Here is a 21,191-nt window from a genome sequence, read left to right on the forward strand (position 1 = left end):
AATATTTACCTGTGGTGTTTTACATATCTAATTATTACACCGTTATTGATCGGTTGGTTTTTATTCCCTGTTATTTATTTTTATTTTTTTATGTTAACCCACTATCTACTCTGTACATTATAAAATAAGCAAAAATCTACAGCAAACACAATGAAAAATGTTTTCCATAATAAATTTGCACAGGGAAGAATATCGATATTTGAAGATGCATATTTCATCAGAAGGAAAAATTGAATTTACTTCGGGCACACGGACACGACCAAAACGCACTACCAACGTTGTACCTATCTCATCAGTGGTTTAAAACGTCTCAGTGAGCTATGAATCACTAACAAATTTTGTTAAAAATCGACCGAAATAAAACACCCATTGAAAGTTCGTCAACTATTCTCAAAATATTTTTGAGTTTGGGAAAATTAAGGGATAACGACTGTGTAGAGTGCCGAGTAGTGTAACCGTATTTCTACGGTCATTTACCTACGCCCTGGTTTTGTATATTGTGAAAGGTTTAAAAACGCTACATAAATTTTTATGTATCGATTTAGTACGAAGCGGTATTGTTGATAATTCCGAACCCAAATGATAGCTATATAATATCAACCATCTTCTTTTACTTGTTCTAATCAGGTCGGAACCTCTGATAGTCCTGGGTCGATCATGAACTACCCGATCATTGTAACCCGATCATTTTATTTATTTATTTTTATTTGGTACAATATTTTTTACATTTCAAAGTTTTCCAGTAATGTTGGCCTCACTGGGTGGCTTCCCCGTGCTGAGGCCTTCATTTTATAATATGAAAATATAATCTACATAATACATTTAAAGAGAAAATAATACATTTAAAATATAATCTTGTGTGTTTGTGAGTGATGTGTGTTTATATTGGTTTTGTTTGTTACGTGTAGGTTTTATTTTTATTTTATGCTATGAAATTTTGGTAATGTTGTCTTTTTGTTCTTTAAACCATTTTGTAATTTTGTGTGTGAATTTATTTTTATTTTCCTCAATTTTAATTTCAAGTTTTACACTGTTGAATGCTTTTATTGCATGGTATTGGTAGTGTCTTTGTCCAAAGCTTGAATTTACTGTCGAAGTGTTTATGTTTTCTTTGTACGCTTGTCTAACTGGTCATCGGAACACGATCGCGAAGAACCAATGATCTATCGGGTTAATTCGTTTATCCATTTATACGAGAGTGTTTGTAACGGGCGGGCGGGCGGACGGTCGGGTGATTTGTATGCTAATTCTGAGGTTGATGAAATTTTACACACTTGCCCTTCGAAACAACAGAAAGTTTATTAATTTCATGAAATTACGTAAAACTGTGTGTGAAGCCAGGGCAATTCCGGGGAATCCAGGAAATAATAATATTTATAAATTATTTTTTATTATGTTTGTACCTAATGACATAACATTGACCCTTGGGATTGGCGTGTTTTACCTATTCTGATAATTAATTTCGTAGGTAGGTACCAACAAATTGTAACATACATAGTATGCCTACACGAATATCCGTATTCAAATATTAGATAGGTCACGAAATAACAAAGAAAGTAAGCTAAAATAACCATCAAAATATCTGATAGTATTAATGTCCTAGCGTCTGGACGATGTAGGCCGATTGGTCAAATTAAAATTGTCTGTTTCGGGCAAATTCAGCTAACTTGAAAATTAAGACACGATTTCATACTAAAATAGGATCGCCTCATAATAATACGAGATTTCTTCAAAAGCATCGTTTCTGCTCATATAATTTTTGGATAATATCGAAGAAAATATGTTTTACAAAGTTCATAATCCATTGGATTAATTACATTACAGTGAAAATTATCCACAGTTACGTGATTATGTTTGACGTTTATAAAAAATCACGCGTTCCTTATTCAATATGGCCGATACGCACGGCTATAGACGGCCGACAGAGCGCACCTCTGGCGGTATAAAAACGAACCAAATGAATGGCGCAAATATTTAAATATGCAGCTCACAATATTTGACTATTTACGATTAACAAGCATTTAATAAGAAGATTTCTTCTGGAAGCTTATCACTTTGTAACGTCATTTTTCATTATTGTTTATATTTTTTTGCTTATTAATTATATCTGATTTTATATTGACATTTTTTCTAATTTATATCCTGAGTGAAGTATTTTAAGACCTGAATTTTTATCGAAAGTGTGATCATTATTCAAAAGATGATTTGCAAACTCAAATTCACTATTTCCATTTAGAGCCCTGCGATATTCATAGTTCTGACTTCAAAGTTTCTATTGGTTCTACCTTTGTAAAAGAAATTACAATCATCCCAATTGAGTTTATAACTCCTGATTTTTTTGTTTGAATTTTGCTATCTTTATTATTAAGAATATATTTTTCATTGTTATTAGTGTAAAACGCCAGTTAAATAGTACCAGAATTGTTTTTTCATATATAATTTTAGAAGTATCGTTATCCACAAACAGAATTCTACGCCATTGTTTATTTCTATCTTTAAAAAGACCGTTTGAATAGAATATGTTTAATTTTTTTATTTAGTATTTCAACTATCAATTTATTAGAATAACCGTTATTAAATGCTATTCGTCTTATGAATATATTGTTTTATGGTTATATTCTATTTGTTTTTTTCAGGTCTTAAAACACTTCACTATAAATAATTTTGTAATTTTAGAAATGAGGAAACATGTTAATATAAAAGCAGATATAATTAACAAGAATTTTTTTTATACACTCTCTTTTAAATATTTTCCCACTTAACTGGTCTTTCCCGTCTAACGATATTGTAATTCCTAATTATTATAAACCCAGCCTACTCTTATCCCTCCCCCCTCCTTCCACTTCTTCTTTCCCAATTGCAATCTATATTTAATTTTTGACTTCGGTGCATACACAATAAAATTTAAACATTATATTTATTTATTTATTGGACAATTTGCATAGCGCCACTTTTGTGAGATATCACCTCAGGGGCGCTATATTGAAATAATCTACCTTTATATATAGATTTTTACTCTCCTGATGAAGGTGTATATATAATCTAACTTTAAACTTTATTAGATACAGTAACAGTTTTAGGTAAAGAATTACCAACAGTTGGAGTAAAATTAACACCTTTCAATTAAACCGACTTCTAATCTCATCGCACAATTACCCTCCTTTTATTCATAAACACGGGTACAATAAATCAATATATAATTATCTATTATTTAAGTCAACTTTGTTATAACTATCTTTAATTGTGACAAACTAAACGATATTGATTAAACTTATAGACATTGACGGTTGTAACACATATTTAAGCACTGCAAGTCTCCTATGAGCTAATTATATTAGGTAAGATAACAGTTAATATCAGTTGTAGACACATAGTCAATAATAGTGTTTCATTTGAAATAATCCATCACAAATAAGTCAAATTTAATTTATTCAAACAACTGTCATTCTTATTATGCGTAAATTTAGCATGTTATTATTAATTAACTCCTTCCTGTTCCGTGTTTTAATAATATATACACTCACCCCATCTCTGTGAATGTCCTAATATCTATCAATTAAATGTAACTGTTGTTAATATCACTTAAAATGGGCGAAGCCCAACTAAGAGCGGCCTAGCAGAAAAAATCCGCGGAGCGGGTTTTTAACTGCTAGTAAATAATGATTACTCAATTCCATCGTGCAAACAATCCTTGACTTTTGATTGTTATTTATGCCGGTCAATAGGTTTGTAAAGACACACCACACAAGGCACGTGAGCCGTTACCAACTAGCAAGTAAGTTAAGACACACAATACCCTAAAATAAAGTGGGAATCTAAACGACGTAAGTGAAGAAGTCGTGTAAAAAAATATTCGGCCTAACGGACAGACCCGCGGTCGAATTAGACCTAGCAGGCCTAGAAAATCGATCTTTCCTCGGGGTTTATTTTAATTATCTCTGATAAAAGTACAACTAAAATCTCAGATGTTTCCAGAAAAATCCTCGGAGAAGTTACTAATTCTTCGTCTAGAAAAATAAAATCTTGTGCTTACCGCTAATTTTAGAGTTGAAAAACGTTTTAATAAAATTTTCAAATCGTCTTAAATAAAATATTTGAATGGCAAGGTACTGTTTCTATTCATCTCAAATATAAATAAATTATATATATATAATTATGTATCGGTCTAAAAAAAGAAAATATGTATATTCGTCTAAATTAATTAAAATGTGAGCCTCGAGCAAACGCCCGCTATCAGAGTCTTATTTTCGCCTTAATAAATACTTGAAAATTGTTGGGAAGACCCGAATACATTATTAAAGCCACAATTGATTTCATACATTTTATTTTGCCCCTTTGACGGCTGAATTATTTAAGTGCGGGTTAGGAACGGCTCACGTGCGTTGTGCGGAGTGTCTGGACGAAGCTAATGCCGAATATAAAAAGGTTGTCAAAGTTAAAGAAATCAATTACTCTTGTTGGTCACATTTTAACATAGCGACTATATTATACACATATTATGGGGCAAGACGGTCATAAGAGAATGATAATTTAAAAGAATGATAATTTAAAATAATGATAATTTAAAAGAATGATAATTTAAAAGAATGATAATTTAAAAGAATGATAATTTACGAGAATGATCATTTTAACGTTCTTTGTTCTGTTTTATTCATACTGTTAATTTGTACTAATGTTAAATGTCTTTTTCATACAATTTTAAATTTGGATTTTGGAACTTAAATTGAGAAATTATTTCTCGTGTTCGAATTGGGGAGTGGCGTGTAGTTTATAGATAGGGTATTAAAAATTACATTAATAATTCACGCACATTATAAATAACAAATAATGATAAGCCTAAATGATACATTCTTATAACATAATATGATGTTAACTAATCAGTACAAAGCAGAATAGAGAAATATAATAAAATTAAAAAATATATATATCAAATCACTAAAAGAATACAAAAATCATTAGAATAAGAGCACTTAGTTCTTGTACTATGTGGTACTTAACTTCTACCATTTAAATGGACTTAGGTCATCTGTAAACATGTCAATTCGTGACGTGTTCTTCACTGTAAGCAGTTATCTAACCACGAGTCCACAAATTATAGATATCATGCAATAAATATAATACAATGCATTGACTCTCGGAAGATGTTAATTGATAACGTACATTATAATGATTATAGAACGTCACGTTTCAGACAAAAATACACAAAAATCGCACTCACATAAAATTTATAAAAAACAAATACTATACTCTGAAAATAAACTTCTATTTATATAAATAAGTTTATCTGTGGCGGACGGCCGCGTGGCTGCCATCGGGCGGGCGTTCGTTGGATTTTTATACAAATTTATCCAATTGATTATTTATTAATTCCGACATAGTTGAAATTTTGCACACTTGACCTTCGAAACGAGAGGAAACTCACTGTCCAAGCCTTATTGCGAAAGACTTTTGCTAGAATGCTACACATTTCTAATAATTTGGAGAAATGTTCTTAAAAGTCTTCAATCATAGTAATCAGTGAAACGTTACAAAACCTAATTATAATCCTTACGGGGTATTTGACCACCTCTGAGAAAACTGTCGATTATTGCTAATCGGTCTTTTTCACCACCGTTGATTAAAGATTTCCTTCAAGACTCAGCACCTATTTCACGAATAATTAATTTCGATCTACTTGACGGTGGTGAAATGCTTGCCAGTTCACTGCAATTTCAAAGTTACTTGATGATTAATTACTTAACAACACCAACTCAACAACTTTTCACAAGGTAATATTACGTCAATAGGTTCTTACCTGATTTCCGGCGGAGCTTGATTCTCAAGGCTCACTGTCCTCGCTTTCTTCTTATCCACAGACCCATCTCTGGACTTCCTCCTCGGAGGCACTAGAGGTCCCACAGCACTCTTGTTATTACCACAAACTTGCAAGGCGTCCAGCAAAGGCACACCAGAAATCATCGTCACGACACTAATCTCATCCAGATGTACGTCATCCTTGAAACTTCTAACCTTTCCCAAAACTACATCACGGTCCATTGAATCATTCTGCTGCATGGATCTTACTATATTATCACTATTAATTGGGTCATTCTGCAGCATAGATCTTCTATGAACTTCTAATTGGATGTCTTTGAACTGAGGTTCGGCTTCCGCGTCGTATTCTATATCGATCAGTTCTTTTAATTTGGTTTTGTTTTGTGTGTTGTGTTGCTTCTGGTCTATAGATGAATCGTCGTCGTGATAGGGGGATCCAGCGTCAGATAAGTTGGAGTCACGACTGGATTGGAAGGCCTGATTGTCCATGCCTTTTGGGGATTGGGGGCGGCGGGCCGATGGTCGTCGAGGTATTGGATACTGAAAGAGAAATAAAACAAACAATTAGCACGTGTAATAAGTGGCGGCTTGTTCTCACACCAATGGGTGGTGCGCTAAAAACAATGTCAGTCTATCCCCTACGCCAGGTACAGATTATTAGTAATTTTGAAGCCTATAAAGTGGTGCCATCTCAGCGTGACAAATAAATGTATTGTGTCTTCGGGTATTTCCACCTTGTCGAAGAGTTCCAAGGCGTTGATGAGCGCCGCTTATATTTCTGAGAAATTTCAATACGATGGTAAACATCCACGCTCTGCGCGTTTAGATAATTGATATTTCCAGGAAACATTTCTCGATGAGTGATATTTAATCCGCTCAAACCAATAGAACTATACAATTAGGGGCGACATTGCATACTAATATTGGATTTTTAGTTTCCGGTCGGTCTGCATAGAGCGTTGGAGAGACATGTGCTAACATTCCTCATGCACGCTCAAAACATGAGGGGGGGGGGGCACAGGAGAAGGGAACATGCGAGGGAGTGAAGCCACTAAACACGGTTCATGCCACATTCGCGATATTGCACGCTGAACAAGGATAAGAACCAATTGAAAATAAATATTACGGATACACCTACGTTTCCACAAAACTTAAATAAATAACATTTAAAATATACCAGCCGCGAAAACACGATTCAAATCCATTTACGATTAGATTGATTGAATTATTTATGTCACTATCGTTAGTGTGGTAGAATCTATTTTTACCGTTTACCGGTCTATTGATTTTACATACTTATGTAGATAGTTTAGTGTGCGTTTGATTTTAACTGGTACATTGAGGGACTAATGGATCATCATTTGTGAAAGCAGTAATAATTTTATTCCTACAAAGAATAGAATTTTTGTAGACACAGCTTTAATATCGTGAATTTCGGCTTGCAGTATGGCATTGCTGTACAGTCTGTCTAAAACAAAATCTAGAAATTTAATAAAATGGATCTATAAATTTCATAACAATGGCTCCACCGATTTTAAAACAAGATTCATATGTGAAGTTGACTTTTGAATCTACCAAATTGACTTGAACGGGAAAAATTACACAACTCAATTATTCTTAACGTTGTCTTTTTTAAATTCTGAAAGTTCACGCTTTCTTCCACACGCATAGTTATACTTTATGTTAACAAAAATATCATAGGTGCTGCGCACTAAGGCAGCCGAGGTTTGCAGGTCTACGGCTCTGACGCCACTAGTATGTTTTGTATGAGCTTAAGAAATATGACGAAAGGTCTCATTGGTGCTGATATTCATAACGCACCAGTGCGATTTCAGATTCATTTCGGACTCATTCATGGGCAGTATGAGTATCATTCGTACAGGGGTATTTTCATCTCGGAATTTGTATTATTTAAATTTATTTGTTATGAAAGTTCACTGCATAAACGCACTTTAGAAAAAAAAACTTAATAGCTGTTTATTACTGCTTCGGTTTAATAAAATTCTTATTTAAATTTAAAAATAATGACCACATCTTTAACTGTATAAGAGATGCTTGAATAATCATAGATCCAAAGATAATATATTATCTAAAATTGCTGCAAAACAAAATTTCACTGAAAAATACTAAAACTGTGAAAGTTGGTGGAACTTTAGCTTCTTATGAAAACATTATTTCTTAAAAATAACAAATGTAAAACAGTGTTTGGATCACAAAAGGCAGACACGCCATTTCGTCCAAATTGCGTGACGATCAACAAAAGTTGTACGGTTGTCAATCAAAAATATAATTTCTTGCAGCGTTCGTTGCTTGAAATGGGTCTAATGGAAAAAAGTAATAAAATATATAAATACAACAATAATACATTCGGAGCCTTTCTTTAGGGCAGCTAATTATTCTTGGCTGTTCAAAAAAAAATTTAGGTGACTACCTATAGGAAAAATAAGACCAGTAGTTACCCACGGTTGAACATGGCGCCTAACACGAAATGAAGACACATTTATTAAGCTATTTTTTATTATAGTAAGACTATTAAAGATACATAGCATATTCCCAGCCTTCCTAGCTAGGGATTCCTGTTCCGTAGCGGACAGGTAGAAGGTTTGTTGGTTTAAAATCATAATTTTTACGATTTACTCAACTTGTTTGTTGACTGTGCTTGTTGATTTACTCATATTCATGTTTGTAGACCTCATATTTATGTTTGTTGACCGTAGGTTGGTTGTGTTGGTGTCAAATATATATTTTTTTAAGATTTCCTCAATTGGTTTGTTGACTGTTTTTGATTTCCTCATCTTTTTGCAGACCCAATCTTCATGTTTGTTGATTGTTGTCTTGGTTTTTAAAGTGTTTATCTCCATGGTATTTTCAATATTGCTACATGGAATTTATGGTTTTTTTGGCCAAACATGTTTTTAATTTTGTACCAGTGCTAGAAAAGAGACCATACAGAAAACAAATTATGAGAATGAGACCATCATAGGATCATCTGTAGATTCCTGATACTGTGATGGGCTGAACGTTGACGGCTGTACTGATTGACTACACCAAAAAATCATAACTGTAGAAAATACCCAGAGACAGACCAAAAAAGTGATGGACAGAATTTGTGGAAGAGGATTGGAACAGGACTGGACGGACTGAGGACTGCCAGGAGGCGAAAGGCGAAGGACCGCAGACTGTGGGGAAGTTTATGGAAGAGGTCGAATTCCACTCTTGGATTGCACACCAGTTCACTAGTTACAGTCACAATAATTATTCAAATGTTGTAAATAATCGAATAACCCATGTCCGATGCAATAACACATGTATCTCTGCAAAAATGACATTACCGTGACCGCCGATCAAGTTGTTAAACAAATCTGCAATATCTGGAAGGCATGCGATATAATAACAATTTACGTCATAATTTTAGATTGATCGTGCATACTAGTAACATAATTTATATTGCACGATTCGTCAAGCGATAGTGTATGTGTAACGAAATAATTAGATTGGTTACTCAGAAAATATAGCATCGGGAAATACATTCAAGCAATTTTTCTTTACAATTTATTTAGTTTTGAATATTGCAAAAGAGTCTCTTCCCAAAGCCAGTAGAATTGTGGCGTCTCACTTTTATAATTTTTTGAGGATAAAGGTATTTAGGAGACGAGAGAGATGAGGCTTGGGAGGTACCTGGCTCTTCAGATCTGGTCACCAACCACAGGCAATTCTATTTCAAGCAACGCGTTTGGAAATAACTTTGGTCGAGTTTGATTTGAATGACCAGATTTAAATAGCCAAGAATTTTCCAACCCTGCTCTTCCCATCTCCTTCCTCCCCTTTACCCTACAGTCTCACAACAAACTCTAGTTGAGGATGTCACGGTCTCACTGAATGAGCAGTTGGGACTCTTGTGCGAGTTTCGCTTAAAAAATGGGCGATACTTCTGCAAGTATCTACCAATCTTTGCTAATTTAAATATTTTCGATTAATCACTACATTGTATTCAGGTGACACAGGTGTGTGTGTGTGTGTATTAAGTGACAATTTGAATTCTACGTCTATTTTTGGTTTTTTACATTAATTTAACAAATGAAGTTCTTTGGAAAAAAAATCCCTCAGGACATACCTATGTCATCTTTAGGGGAAGTAAATATGTCATCATATGGATCTTTTGAGTGAACGTATGTTTTGAAGAGCCTCTATAAGGAAGGAAACACAGAAGTCAGCAAATCGGTCCACAGCAAGTCCTAGAAACGCACCGTTCTCACGTGAAAACCGTGTACAAATGTGGGAGCGTGTTTCCCGGCTATCCCGCAGATATCAATGAGTTCCTCGGAGCATCTTCAGTTGAAATAACGGTAGAATAAAGAGAGCATAACGCCTGGGCCCTAAAGTTTTCAATCCGATTATTAAGATAGGGGAATCTATCAAATGAACCGCCTGTGTTTGGACATAGTAAATTTTTCCATAATATTTTGGGGCTCCGGTGGCTGTCAAATTCAACAGTGGGGCGCACTTAAGATTTATACAGGGTCAGCAGTTGTATGGGTACTATTAGAGTATCTGTGGGCCCTTTACCTGACGCCCGGCTTTTATAACGAAAACGGAAGCATATTATAATACATATTATCATATAATTTAGTATTAATTTTTAATAATTGAAGAAGTGAAAATATTTTTATTATTTGTCATAGATAAATGCATTCTCTTTGACATTGATGTACGTTCTAGAACTGCATATTATAATATTATGTAATTTATTGTTGCACGCGAAGAAAACTTGTGAAATAACAATTAGATGCAGCTAAGTACTCGTAACTCATTACTCGTTGCAAAGTCTGAGCTGCAATAATTGCAATGATTAAAACGCGACTGGTGACGAATTCTTGCAAATCAGCATGGATAAAAGTTTCCAAGACACTTACTAAGGGCCAGTTGTTTAAACCTATTCAGTTTGATTATAAATTAAACAATGTTTGTTTATCTACTGTAACATCTATCAAGGATCTTGGGGTCACTCTAGACTGCAAACTTTCTTTCCGTGAGCACATTAACAACATTGTTAACAAATCACTTAAACTACTTGGCTTCGTTCATAGAATAACCTCTGACTTTAAACATATAAGTACCCTTAAAACTCTTTACTGCTCGTTAGTTCGCCCTCACCTTGAATACGCTAGTGTTATTTGGTCTCCTTTCTATGCTGTCCACATCTGTCACATAGAATCCGTACAACATCGCTTCCTACGAGGAATCGCTTGGAGGTTGGGTCTTGAAAGAGGAGAGTACTCATATGATGAAGTTGAACAAACTTTAAACATTTCTTCTTTGGAGAAACGTAGAAGGGACACTGATCTGATTTGCATATTCAAGATTATCAATGGTATTACAGACTCACCTGCTTTGTTGCAACTTATCCAATTCAACATCCCTTCCCGTAGACTCCGAAATAATGAATTGCTGTTCGTCAATCAACATTCTACCAATTATGGATACCATTCTCCTTTGTCCAGAATGTCGAGACTTGTCAACTCACTGTCAAGTCAAAGCATTGAATTTTGTGGTATATGCCTAAATGACTTTCGACAGTCAATACGCAATGTCTAATTTCTAATGCCCTTTGAACCATCTTCATGCTTTGACTTATTATTATCTCCCATTCTTACTTTTATATTATTATTGTCATTGTTATTGTCTTCGCTCCTCATTTATATATGCTCTCCTTTCACTGTCATCTCTGTTTATAAAACTTATTCGTGTAATTAATATGTTGTTAATGGACTATTTGTCCGTAAATAAATAAATAAATAAATAAATAAATAAATAAATCCACCGTCACATTTGATGAACGTCATTTTGAATTTTATGACATTTGGATTCTTTTTTATTTTTTAATGGCCGAAAAGAATATGACCTCACTGGGGTAACCCGTTATAAGATCACTTTGTTGTGTATGAATGGTTTTGTGTATGAATTATAATTTTGAATGAAACATGGTTTTGTGTATGAATTATAATTTTGATAATTTTTTTTCTTAGTATGTTCTAAACTTCTGCAAGTCTAAACTTTAACTTTAGGCGGAGTGGTACATACTTCCAGTATCACCCTGGTAAAAGACTGGTTAATAGTCAGATACTTCCCAAACTTCCTCTTCCTCATCACATTACATTATCCACCCTTTTCAGCCTCACAACATAACCCGATTGGGGATGCCATAGTTCCACTGGCTCCGGACAGTTGGGAGCATTTGATTGCGTAAAATTGTTTGTTCTCTTTTTTTTCCTTATTCATCTTTTGGGTGTTCCTCAAGGGTCTGTATTGGGTCCACTTCTATAAATCTTTTACAATAATGAGGTCATTGAAAATTTCAAAAAACTGCAAATATTGACTGTCCAAATCACAATAAGAGATCTCTAAAGATCTCAACAGAAGTCGTGCAGTAATCACTAGTTGTGAAAAAATACATTTATGAGTAACGTTTTTTCATGAAACGATCCTAAAACGTCTTAATGAATTGAAACAAAGTTGTAAAATACCAACCTTGTTAATGTTATAATATATAATCTAGGACGCTATCACGCTATAAACAATAGTAAGTAGGAACTTCATTGTTCGAATACTGAACTCATCTTAAGTGCTAGTTATACAACTCTCGTTATATTTAAGTACATGCTACGTCACAGGCCATTGTTTCAACTTTTCCATACTCTTTCTGAACACTGAAGCAGCAACAGAACACACAAGAAGAGATAATGTTTTATGAATTTATAATTCACCCTTACCAATCGAGAGGCGTGCATTGCGAGACAAATTATATATTTTGCGTCAGAACGATACAGTGTACTTTTAAATAAAATGTTTTCTGCAGTAGTAAATGTAATGATTTTTACATATACGGCATTGAAGGCCTCCGTGGTGTGCAAGTAAATAATTTGATTAAATTGTGTTATTTCACAAGTTGTACTATTAAAATAATATACAGTAACTTTGCAGCACGTTCCAGAGTGAAAGATACTCTGAGTATCCCATGGTGTAAAACCACCATTCAGAATTTATACGTTGCTTGAAATAGTTTTGACCGTGTTTGGTGACCAGATCTGAATAACTAAGTACTCCTCCACCTTTTTCCTCCCCATCTCCTTCCCCGCCCCAATACCTTCAGCCTCACAACATACCCAGATTGGGGATGCCATAGTCTCACTGGCTCCAGACGGTTGGGAGAAGTTGGGACTTTTAAACCAAGGAAATTTATTAAATACAAGAAATATAGCGGTTCTTTGTCTCGGTTTCATAATGTTGACTGTCTTGTGAAACGTTTGATAAAATAACGTACAATTTGCCTACCAACTGGTGTGCGTGATTGTCCTCTAAAAATGTTACAATTAATAAAAAGTTACGATAATGCGTTTTTCTTGGTCTTCGTGACAAGCACTTGAAATAAGTCTCCAGGTACCGGATATTGCTTTAATAAATTAAGAACTCAAGGTCTTTCAATGTTATAGACCCATCATGAGACATCGTACCAGAAGCACCTTGGATTGTGTACAAAAGGAGCAGTGGCGTGGCGTAAGCAATGGCGTACGTATATAAAAGTTGAGTGGTTGTCATTTTTATAAAAACATTGTTTTTTGGAACTTGCAATCTGAAAATTTACTAATATGAAAAAAAAATAGCCATCACCGGACGCCTGGCAGATGTGAAACATAGAAATTGATTTTATTCTTCTGAAGAAAGAGAAAATAAAAGCTATTTTTTTTTTTTTTTTTTTATGATAGGTAATTTTTTAATATTATTATTGATAAAATACAAAGAAATATATTATAAATGAAAAAATAATCGTCATTAAGAATATATCCAATGTCAATTTTATGAGAATAGAAACAAACATACCGCACAGAGTTTTGGCGGCCGGGCGAAAAGAGCCGACGAGTCACAAGGCTGGCCGAATGAAGTTCCGTGCAAGAGCATCGCCACGCATTCTACGCAATAGTGGGTTTTATTTTTACTCTCATGAATTAACTGATACATTTAAGTTTAAAACCAACAGATTTCGTGACAGTTCTTACCAACCTTTTTTCTTTCCCATCTAATTTCCCTCCTTAATGTTGCTTCAAAACATACGTTAAATAGGGGATGCCAAAATCCCTTTGGCTTGGGGCAGTTGGAATATTTGTGCAGTTATCACATACAAAGTATATCGAACAGCCTAAAAAAAGACGCTGTTTAAACACAAGTACGAACCTACCGAGTATGCTTTGCCATTCTATGCCATGTGTCTATGCCATTTGAGGAATCAGTTATAGATTAATTAAAAAATATTTTTTTCTCTCAAAATTTAACGATTTCCATCATATATATAAGAAAAACTTCACTAAGCTTTTTAACTTTTTTGTATTGCAAATTTAAATCTAAAAGAATATTGCACGCCACTGGTCTCTAGGAAGTATATATACTATAGACTGGCGAGTCTTAAGCCAACACGAACGTTCAGTTATCACAAAGCCATTGTTTTTCTTAAGATAGCTGTCGACAATTAAAGAAAGTGTCGCAATGATAGCTGAACATTGCGCCTTTCAGAAAATTATTAGCAAACATTCATGCAGTTTGACATTACGAAAGATTTATACATTGAAGCAATACATATGATACTGATTTCTCACCCACGCACGGATTAAAAGTTTTGAGAGGAGAGCAGAAACTTGGCTTTAAGTAAAAGGATATAGCTCAGGGAATTGTAGATTCAAGCACGGTAGATCGATAAAACCCTATGTCAATACGACATTGAAGAAATCCTCCATGTATGGTCATTTAGCGATATTCGCGAGCACGTCCTGACGTGTTGATATGCTCTGGCATGTCAGAATATGATTCCGACAGTTGGTAATGCCACTGCTTTTAGCGTGGCCTCCAAGGTTTCAGATAAACTATCAATATGCACACGTTTTTAATAATTTCATTCGTTATACAAAATAACTGGCTTATTAATTCATGGAGGTAACTAACTAAGCTCTTAGAACTGAATTAAATTATATAAACTTCTTGACACAATCATTTCCAATTTTGATAGTGACACGTAAACTCAAAACAAACCCGAGTTCATTGAACCTACAACCGAAATAATTATTTTTGATGATAAAATTTCGGTTTACGTAAAATTAAAAAATTCGGTAGCTACATAATTTAATGCTTTTTTGTCGCCGTTCTTAAAATAGTTGATGGTGTAATGGTGAACGTAGTTGCCTTCCAAGCAGTTTATTGAGGTTTAATTCTCAGCAGGGGCAATTAAAACAAACAAAAAATTCTCATGATTTTTTACGTTTTTTTCAGCTTGTATTGAATATTTAACGTTGTATATTTAAAACATTCAGTATTTTTTCCGGTCTATCTATTTTCAGCATAGCGTATTTATCACAGCTCGTAAATAATAATATTATCGTTATATGTTTGCAGCGTGCATCTAATCGACTAATTGCTTTTATAACCGTACGTAAGTAATGGAGTAAGTAACATGTATATATTATAAGTATCTATACAGTATACGCTCAGTAGAATTAGTCATAATCTAAAGGTCAGAACTATAGATAAAAGAAACAAAGGGAGATATGCAACGGAAGCGTGCCGATTTTTGACAAGCTACGACCAAACTGAACGGACTGTCTGCACTGACTATGCGATGGATGAACGAAGTTGGCGACACTTTCGGCGAATACGAACGTATTACGATAATTGTAAGATAGAGATGGCGGAATTTGTTAAAAATCTGGTTGATTTAACAAATATCGATCAGTCTCGCAATAAATAAGTTAAAAAGCAGTAATACCCATTTGCAACACTATCAGAGGAATATTTTAAATCGAAATATCGGTTTACCAAAGTAAATATGGAAGGCATAATCGAATTAACCGGATTTAGATGCAATTCACAACAGACCGTGACAATGACATCACAAATGTCATTCGAAGAAAAGTGAATTTGGCAACAAAACGTGAAATACGAAAATGATCGTGTTTTTGAAGTTTCGAACAGAGTGGTGCCAGCTTAAAAAAAAACATATTATTATGAGTTAAGATTTTAACACGAGCATACTTCCTCGTATAGCTATACTAACACTGCAGCGGCGTATTAGGGAATCTTTATAAGTATGATTGATTCGCTGCTCGTCTCCTTTGTTTAAAGTATCTATGGTGAAGACGTTAAAAAAATAAGTATATTGCCAGGTGGCTAAGGTAATGCAAGTGTTGAATTTAATTCTATTTACCTCAGTAATTAACAAGTAGCAGGTGTGTGTATGTGACGCAGAGAGATCGTGTTTACCCCAGTAAGTAAAAAACGCTCCTAGAAATGTCCATCAAGACTTTCCGTCCTTGTGTGTTTCATTATTTTTTTGATTTATATAGCGCTGTTTTTGTGCAAAATCACCTCAAGGGCGCCATATACTGGCTGTACCCCGCCACGCGTTGCGGGGGCTCAGTCTGCCAGATACAGAAACAATATCCCGTATTTCTAAGAAAACTAATTTCAACAACATATTATTTACACCAAATTGATAAAAGAGATGGTACAAATAATATTGGTTTATTTTCCAATCTATCTACCAATATATTAACTTTTTTTCCACGCAACACTGGAAAGGGTTTGAACTTAACCTAACCTAACCCCCACTTATATACGATACCCCTTGGTACCCAACTATTAACGAATTATTATGCTTGTGTAAAGAACAGGATAAGCAAGTCATCCTAACGTGTGAGGTAGAAATAATTAGGATAGTTACCAGTTAGTTGATCGAGTGCTCCAAAGCGTCGGGCTCTGTTCTTTGCTAGCTAAGTTTTACATGCAGAGGTATTGAATGCACTCATCTGTCAATTCAGCCACTACCCCATCATTAATTTAAAGGTTACGCTCATACCGGTCAGAAATATTTCTAAGCCATCTTGATGTGCACTTGTGCAGCATCATAGCTAAATTGGGATATGCCATTTTGTTAAGACAAGACACTCCCCTATGATTGAAGCCTTAATCATTGATTCATCGCTACAGTCGACCACCTGATGAATGACGTTCTCCTTCATTAGAAATGTTGGCATGACTTCAAACATGACATCATAAGTTCGAGTAACAGTAACCATTCAACATAAATATGACTTCATTATTTTAATATCGAAACTATCTATAAATAATAAGCGCTCCAGGGGAATTCTTAATATATGCAAACATTTAAACTCGGTTCATCTGTTATACCAGACTGAAAATACAATAATTTTAATTTTATCTACGTATTTATTATATTTTTGATATTCACCAATTTCAAACTATACGTACACATTGACCAAATTAATTATGTTAATTAAATAACATTACTTGATTTAACAGACTTATCTTACAGAAGAATCATGTGCGATTTGGTCCTTGTATTCAAATCAGTTAATGGCTTAATGTAATAATATAAGCTAATAACGTTCCGAGTAGCAAATCGTAACACGAGACTTCCTGAGTTGTTCTTTGTTCATTAATCTAAAGCAAATTATTTTATTAATTCCTCAGTACAAAGGCTACATAGGCTTGGAAATAAATTCGGTTCCGTTGATATTTTCATTTATTCCGTACTAAAATTTAAATCAGAAATTTTTAACATTATATTTCGCTAAACATATGCTATATAATCTGCAACCTACTTTTTATGTAAATATTTATGCAGGTATTAAAACATTTTTCATGTATTATTTTTTTATGTAGTGATATGATATAATACATTTCTATTATTATTATTATGTTAATCTGAATTCACTATGTAATATAATAAATTTAAACTTGCTTTATGTAAAGGCCCGATGGGCGAAAATTAATAAGTAAATAAATATACTAATGATATTAACAGATAATTTATAACATGATGTCCGGAAACTCGTAGTGCAAACGGGAAACTTAATAACTTTGGTTTGCTTGAAGCCCACATTTTAATTAGTTCTGATTTATTTATTTGAATATAAAAATATTAAAATATTGAAGACAATATTAGTGATTTTTAAACGCAAATCTGAAACAGAAAAATCAGAAAAGGAAACGGTCACATCTGGGACTCGAACCCAGGACCCTTGTCTTTCCGGGACAATGCTCTACCAACTGCGCTAATGGGACCCTATCCTCATCGGTCACTTTTAACTGTATCATACTTCGAATAAGAACTACCAACGTTGTCTTCATTTTTTCACCGCACATTTTTACTGGCAACTATCTTTATGTATGATCGCAAGATTCAACCCGAACTAAATGCAATCCTAGACAGCGTCTTATAGATAAACCTATCTTATTGTTTTTATTTTTAATGTGCGACATCTATTGACTTTTTCTGCAAGTCTAGAAATGAATTATTATTTTTCGGAATAACTTATTGAGTAAAACCTCAAATTATAATATTTAAATATTGAAGACAATATTAGTGATTTTTAAACGCAAATCTGAAACAGAAAAATCAGAAAAGGAAACGGTCACATCTATAAGACGCTGTCTAGGATTGCATTTAGTTCGGGTTGAATCTTGCGATCATACATAAAGATAGTTGCCAGTAAAAATGTGCGGTGAAAAAATGAAGACAACGTTGGTAGTTCTTATTCGAAGTATGATACAGTTAAAAGTGACCGATGAGGATAGGGTCCCATTAGCGCAGTTGGTAGAGCATTGTCCCGGAAAGACAAGGGTCCTGGGTTCGAGTCCCAGATGTGACCGTTTCCTTTTCTGATTTTTCTGTTTCAGATTTGCGTTTAAAAATCACTAATATTGTCTTCAATATTTAAATATTATAATTTGAGGTTTTACTCAATAAGTTATTCCGAAAAATAATAATTCATTTCTAGACTTGCAGAAAAAGTCAATAGATGTCGCACATTAAAAATAAAAACAATAAGATAGGTTTATCTATAAGACGCTGTCTAGGATTGCATTTAGTTCGGGTTGAATCTTGCGATCATACATAAAGATAGTTGCCAGTAAAAATGTGCGGTGAAAAAATGAAGACAACGTTGGTAGTTCTTATTCGAAGTATGATACAGTTAAAAGTGACCGATGAGGATAGGGTCCCATTAGCGCAGTTGGTAGAGCATTGTCCCGGAAAGACAAGGGTCCTGGGTTCGAGTCCCAGATGTGACCGTTTCCTTTTCTGATTTTTCTGTTTCAGATTTGCGTTTAAAAATCACTAATATTGTCTTCAATATTTAAATATTATAATTTGAGGTTTTACTCAATAAGTTATTCCGAAAAATATTAACTTAAAAGCAACAAACAGAGTAAACTATAGGATGCACATTCCTATAAATTTAGATACATTGAACATTTATAAACATTACAAAGCATCAAGATAGACATACAGATTTAATAACAATTTTAATACTGATGAACGTATTACTAGAATCTCTAATGTTTCTAGAGGGATCCATGCGGGGATAAGTTATTTATATTTGAGTTTAATAAAAAAAGGACTTTAGCAAAGAAATATTTTATGTAAAACGGTTTGAACATTTTATAAAACATTTAAATAACATAAAACTATAAAAATAGCCATAAGCACAAGATTTTATTTTTTTAGACGATGAATTAGTAACTTACCGACGGATCCATTGAGAAACATTTGCGATCTTAGTAAGAAGTTCATCAAAAATAATCAAAATAGACCCCACGTAAAGATCAATTTTCTAGACCTGCTAGCGCAAAGTCGACTGTATACATCAATGACAGTAGGTCCGTCCATTACGCCGAATATTATTTTTACGCGACTTCATCACTTTTGTATCGATTAAGAATCGCTAAAGACTTTAATAACATAAAAAACTATAAAATTACTATACACGTCTCTGGTTAGAAGTCAGGTTGAATACAATTCAACCATTTGGTGTCCTCATTTCAACTCTCATTGTTTACAAGTTGAAAAAATTCAAAATAAATTTTTACGTTTTATTAATTTCAAAATTGGTATTCCTATTATTGAAATCAATTATGTCAATTTACGCAGTAAACTTAACTTATCGAAATTATCTGAAAGGCGAAAAATATTTGATCTCCTTTTATTATATAAAATTCTTCATTCAAGGTTGGACTGCCCTGACACTATAAATTTGATATCTTTACATATACCTCCAAAATATACTAGACGGAATATTTTATTCTACAACAATAACTTCGCTACGAATTCTGTGTTAGAAAGAATACATAGGTTGGGCAATGAACTAAGTGATGTCGCTGACATATTTAATTTACTTGAATACATTTAAAGCCAAATTAGTCGACCACTTTAAATGTAAATAATGTATGAGAAATCATTATATTTTATTTCGATTTTGTATTGTTTGTTTTATACTGTTGTTAAAAACGAAATTTGTAATTGTTATGTACTTAAAAGCCCAATAGGGCGACAATAAATAAATAAATGTCGTTAAGATTCCCACTTTAATTTAGAGATTTGATATGGCAAATTCAACCGCAGGACTTTCTAATACACCAGGGCAGCACGTGGCATATTTTTGATGCACGGCTGTTCACTTACGTCATTAAAATTCTGGATTTATTTTAGGGCATTGTCCCGTCTTAAAAATACCTACTATTATTGTCTCTGTATTACTGTGCTATTATAATTATTTTGTTCTATTACTGTTCTCATAAATCTAATGTTACCTTTAATTGTTTGTTTATATTCCTGTTATAATATATGTTTGATGATAAATAAATAAAGTAATATTCAACATTGTTTTTTTAATGTGAATACCGCACATGAGTTCTCACAACTGTTTGGAGCCAGTGAGATTATGGCATCCCACAATCTGGGTATGTTGTGAGGCTGAAGGCAGTGATAAGGGGAAGAGAAAGGTAAGGGAGTATATGGCTATCAAGATCTGGTCACCAAACCCATTTCAAGCAAAGTTTCAATCCTGAATGGTGTTCTTACACCAGGACGATATTGAGGGTACACATATACTATATATTATTTTAAATGTATAAATTGTGAAATAACAAAAAATAATGAAATAAGATTTAATTGCTCACGACAGGATTTGAAAACGTGAACCCCAACTTGCTAGTCGAAAGCCTTACCTCTCCATCACGAAGGCCGTCAACACTTAGATATATAGGATAAAGCGTTGTTAGAAATGCTTTAATTAAATATTTATTTGACTTTTAATTAAATATTTATTTTACTATGTACTATTTAACACTTGCGATTGGTACCAATAAACTGTAAAAGCCCCACGTGCGTTTAAATATAAAATGTAACATAATACACCTACAGGAAATCATAAACTAGTTTTTTGAGAGTCGTGTAATCTTACGTAACGTTATTCCTTGAACATATGCCAAGAGGTAAGACATTAAACAGACTATAAATACGTTTTTACACTTAA

At 33.7% G+C, this 21,191-nt stretch overlaps 1 protein-coding gene across 1 annotated transcript in view; it reads right to left on the reverse strand.

The window, feature by feature from the left end:
* LOC149413494 (uncharacterized) overlaps positions 1-21,191 on the reverse strand; it is a 117,987-nt gene that overhangs the window by 67,139 nt on the left and 29,657 nt on the right. Inside the window, exon 2 of the mRNA XM_089644621.1 lies at positions 5,795-6,354. Coding sequence (XP_089500747.1) covers positions 5,795-6,354 — 560 coding nt within the window. The remainder of the gene's footprint in view (positions 1-5,794; positions 6,355-21,191) is intronic.

Source organism: Hesperophylax consimilis, chromosome 21, assembly GCF_061612785.1.
Source record: "Hesperophylax consimilis isolate HC1 chromosome 21, BYU_Hcon_1.0, whole genome shotgun sequence".
NCBI classification, from domain to species: domain Eukaryota; kingdom Metazoa; phylum Arthropoda; class Insecta; order Trichoptera; family Limnephilidae; genus Hesperophylax; species Hesperophylax consimilis.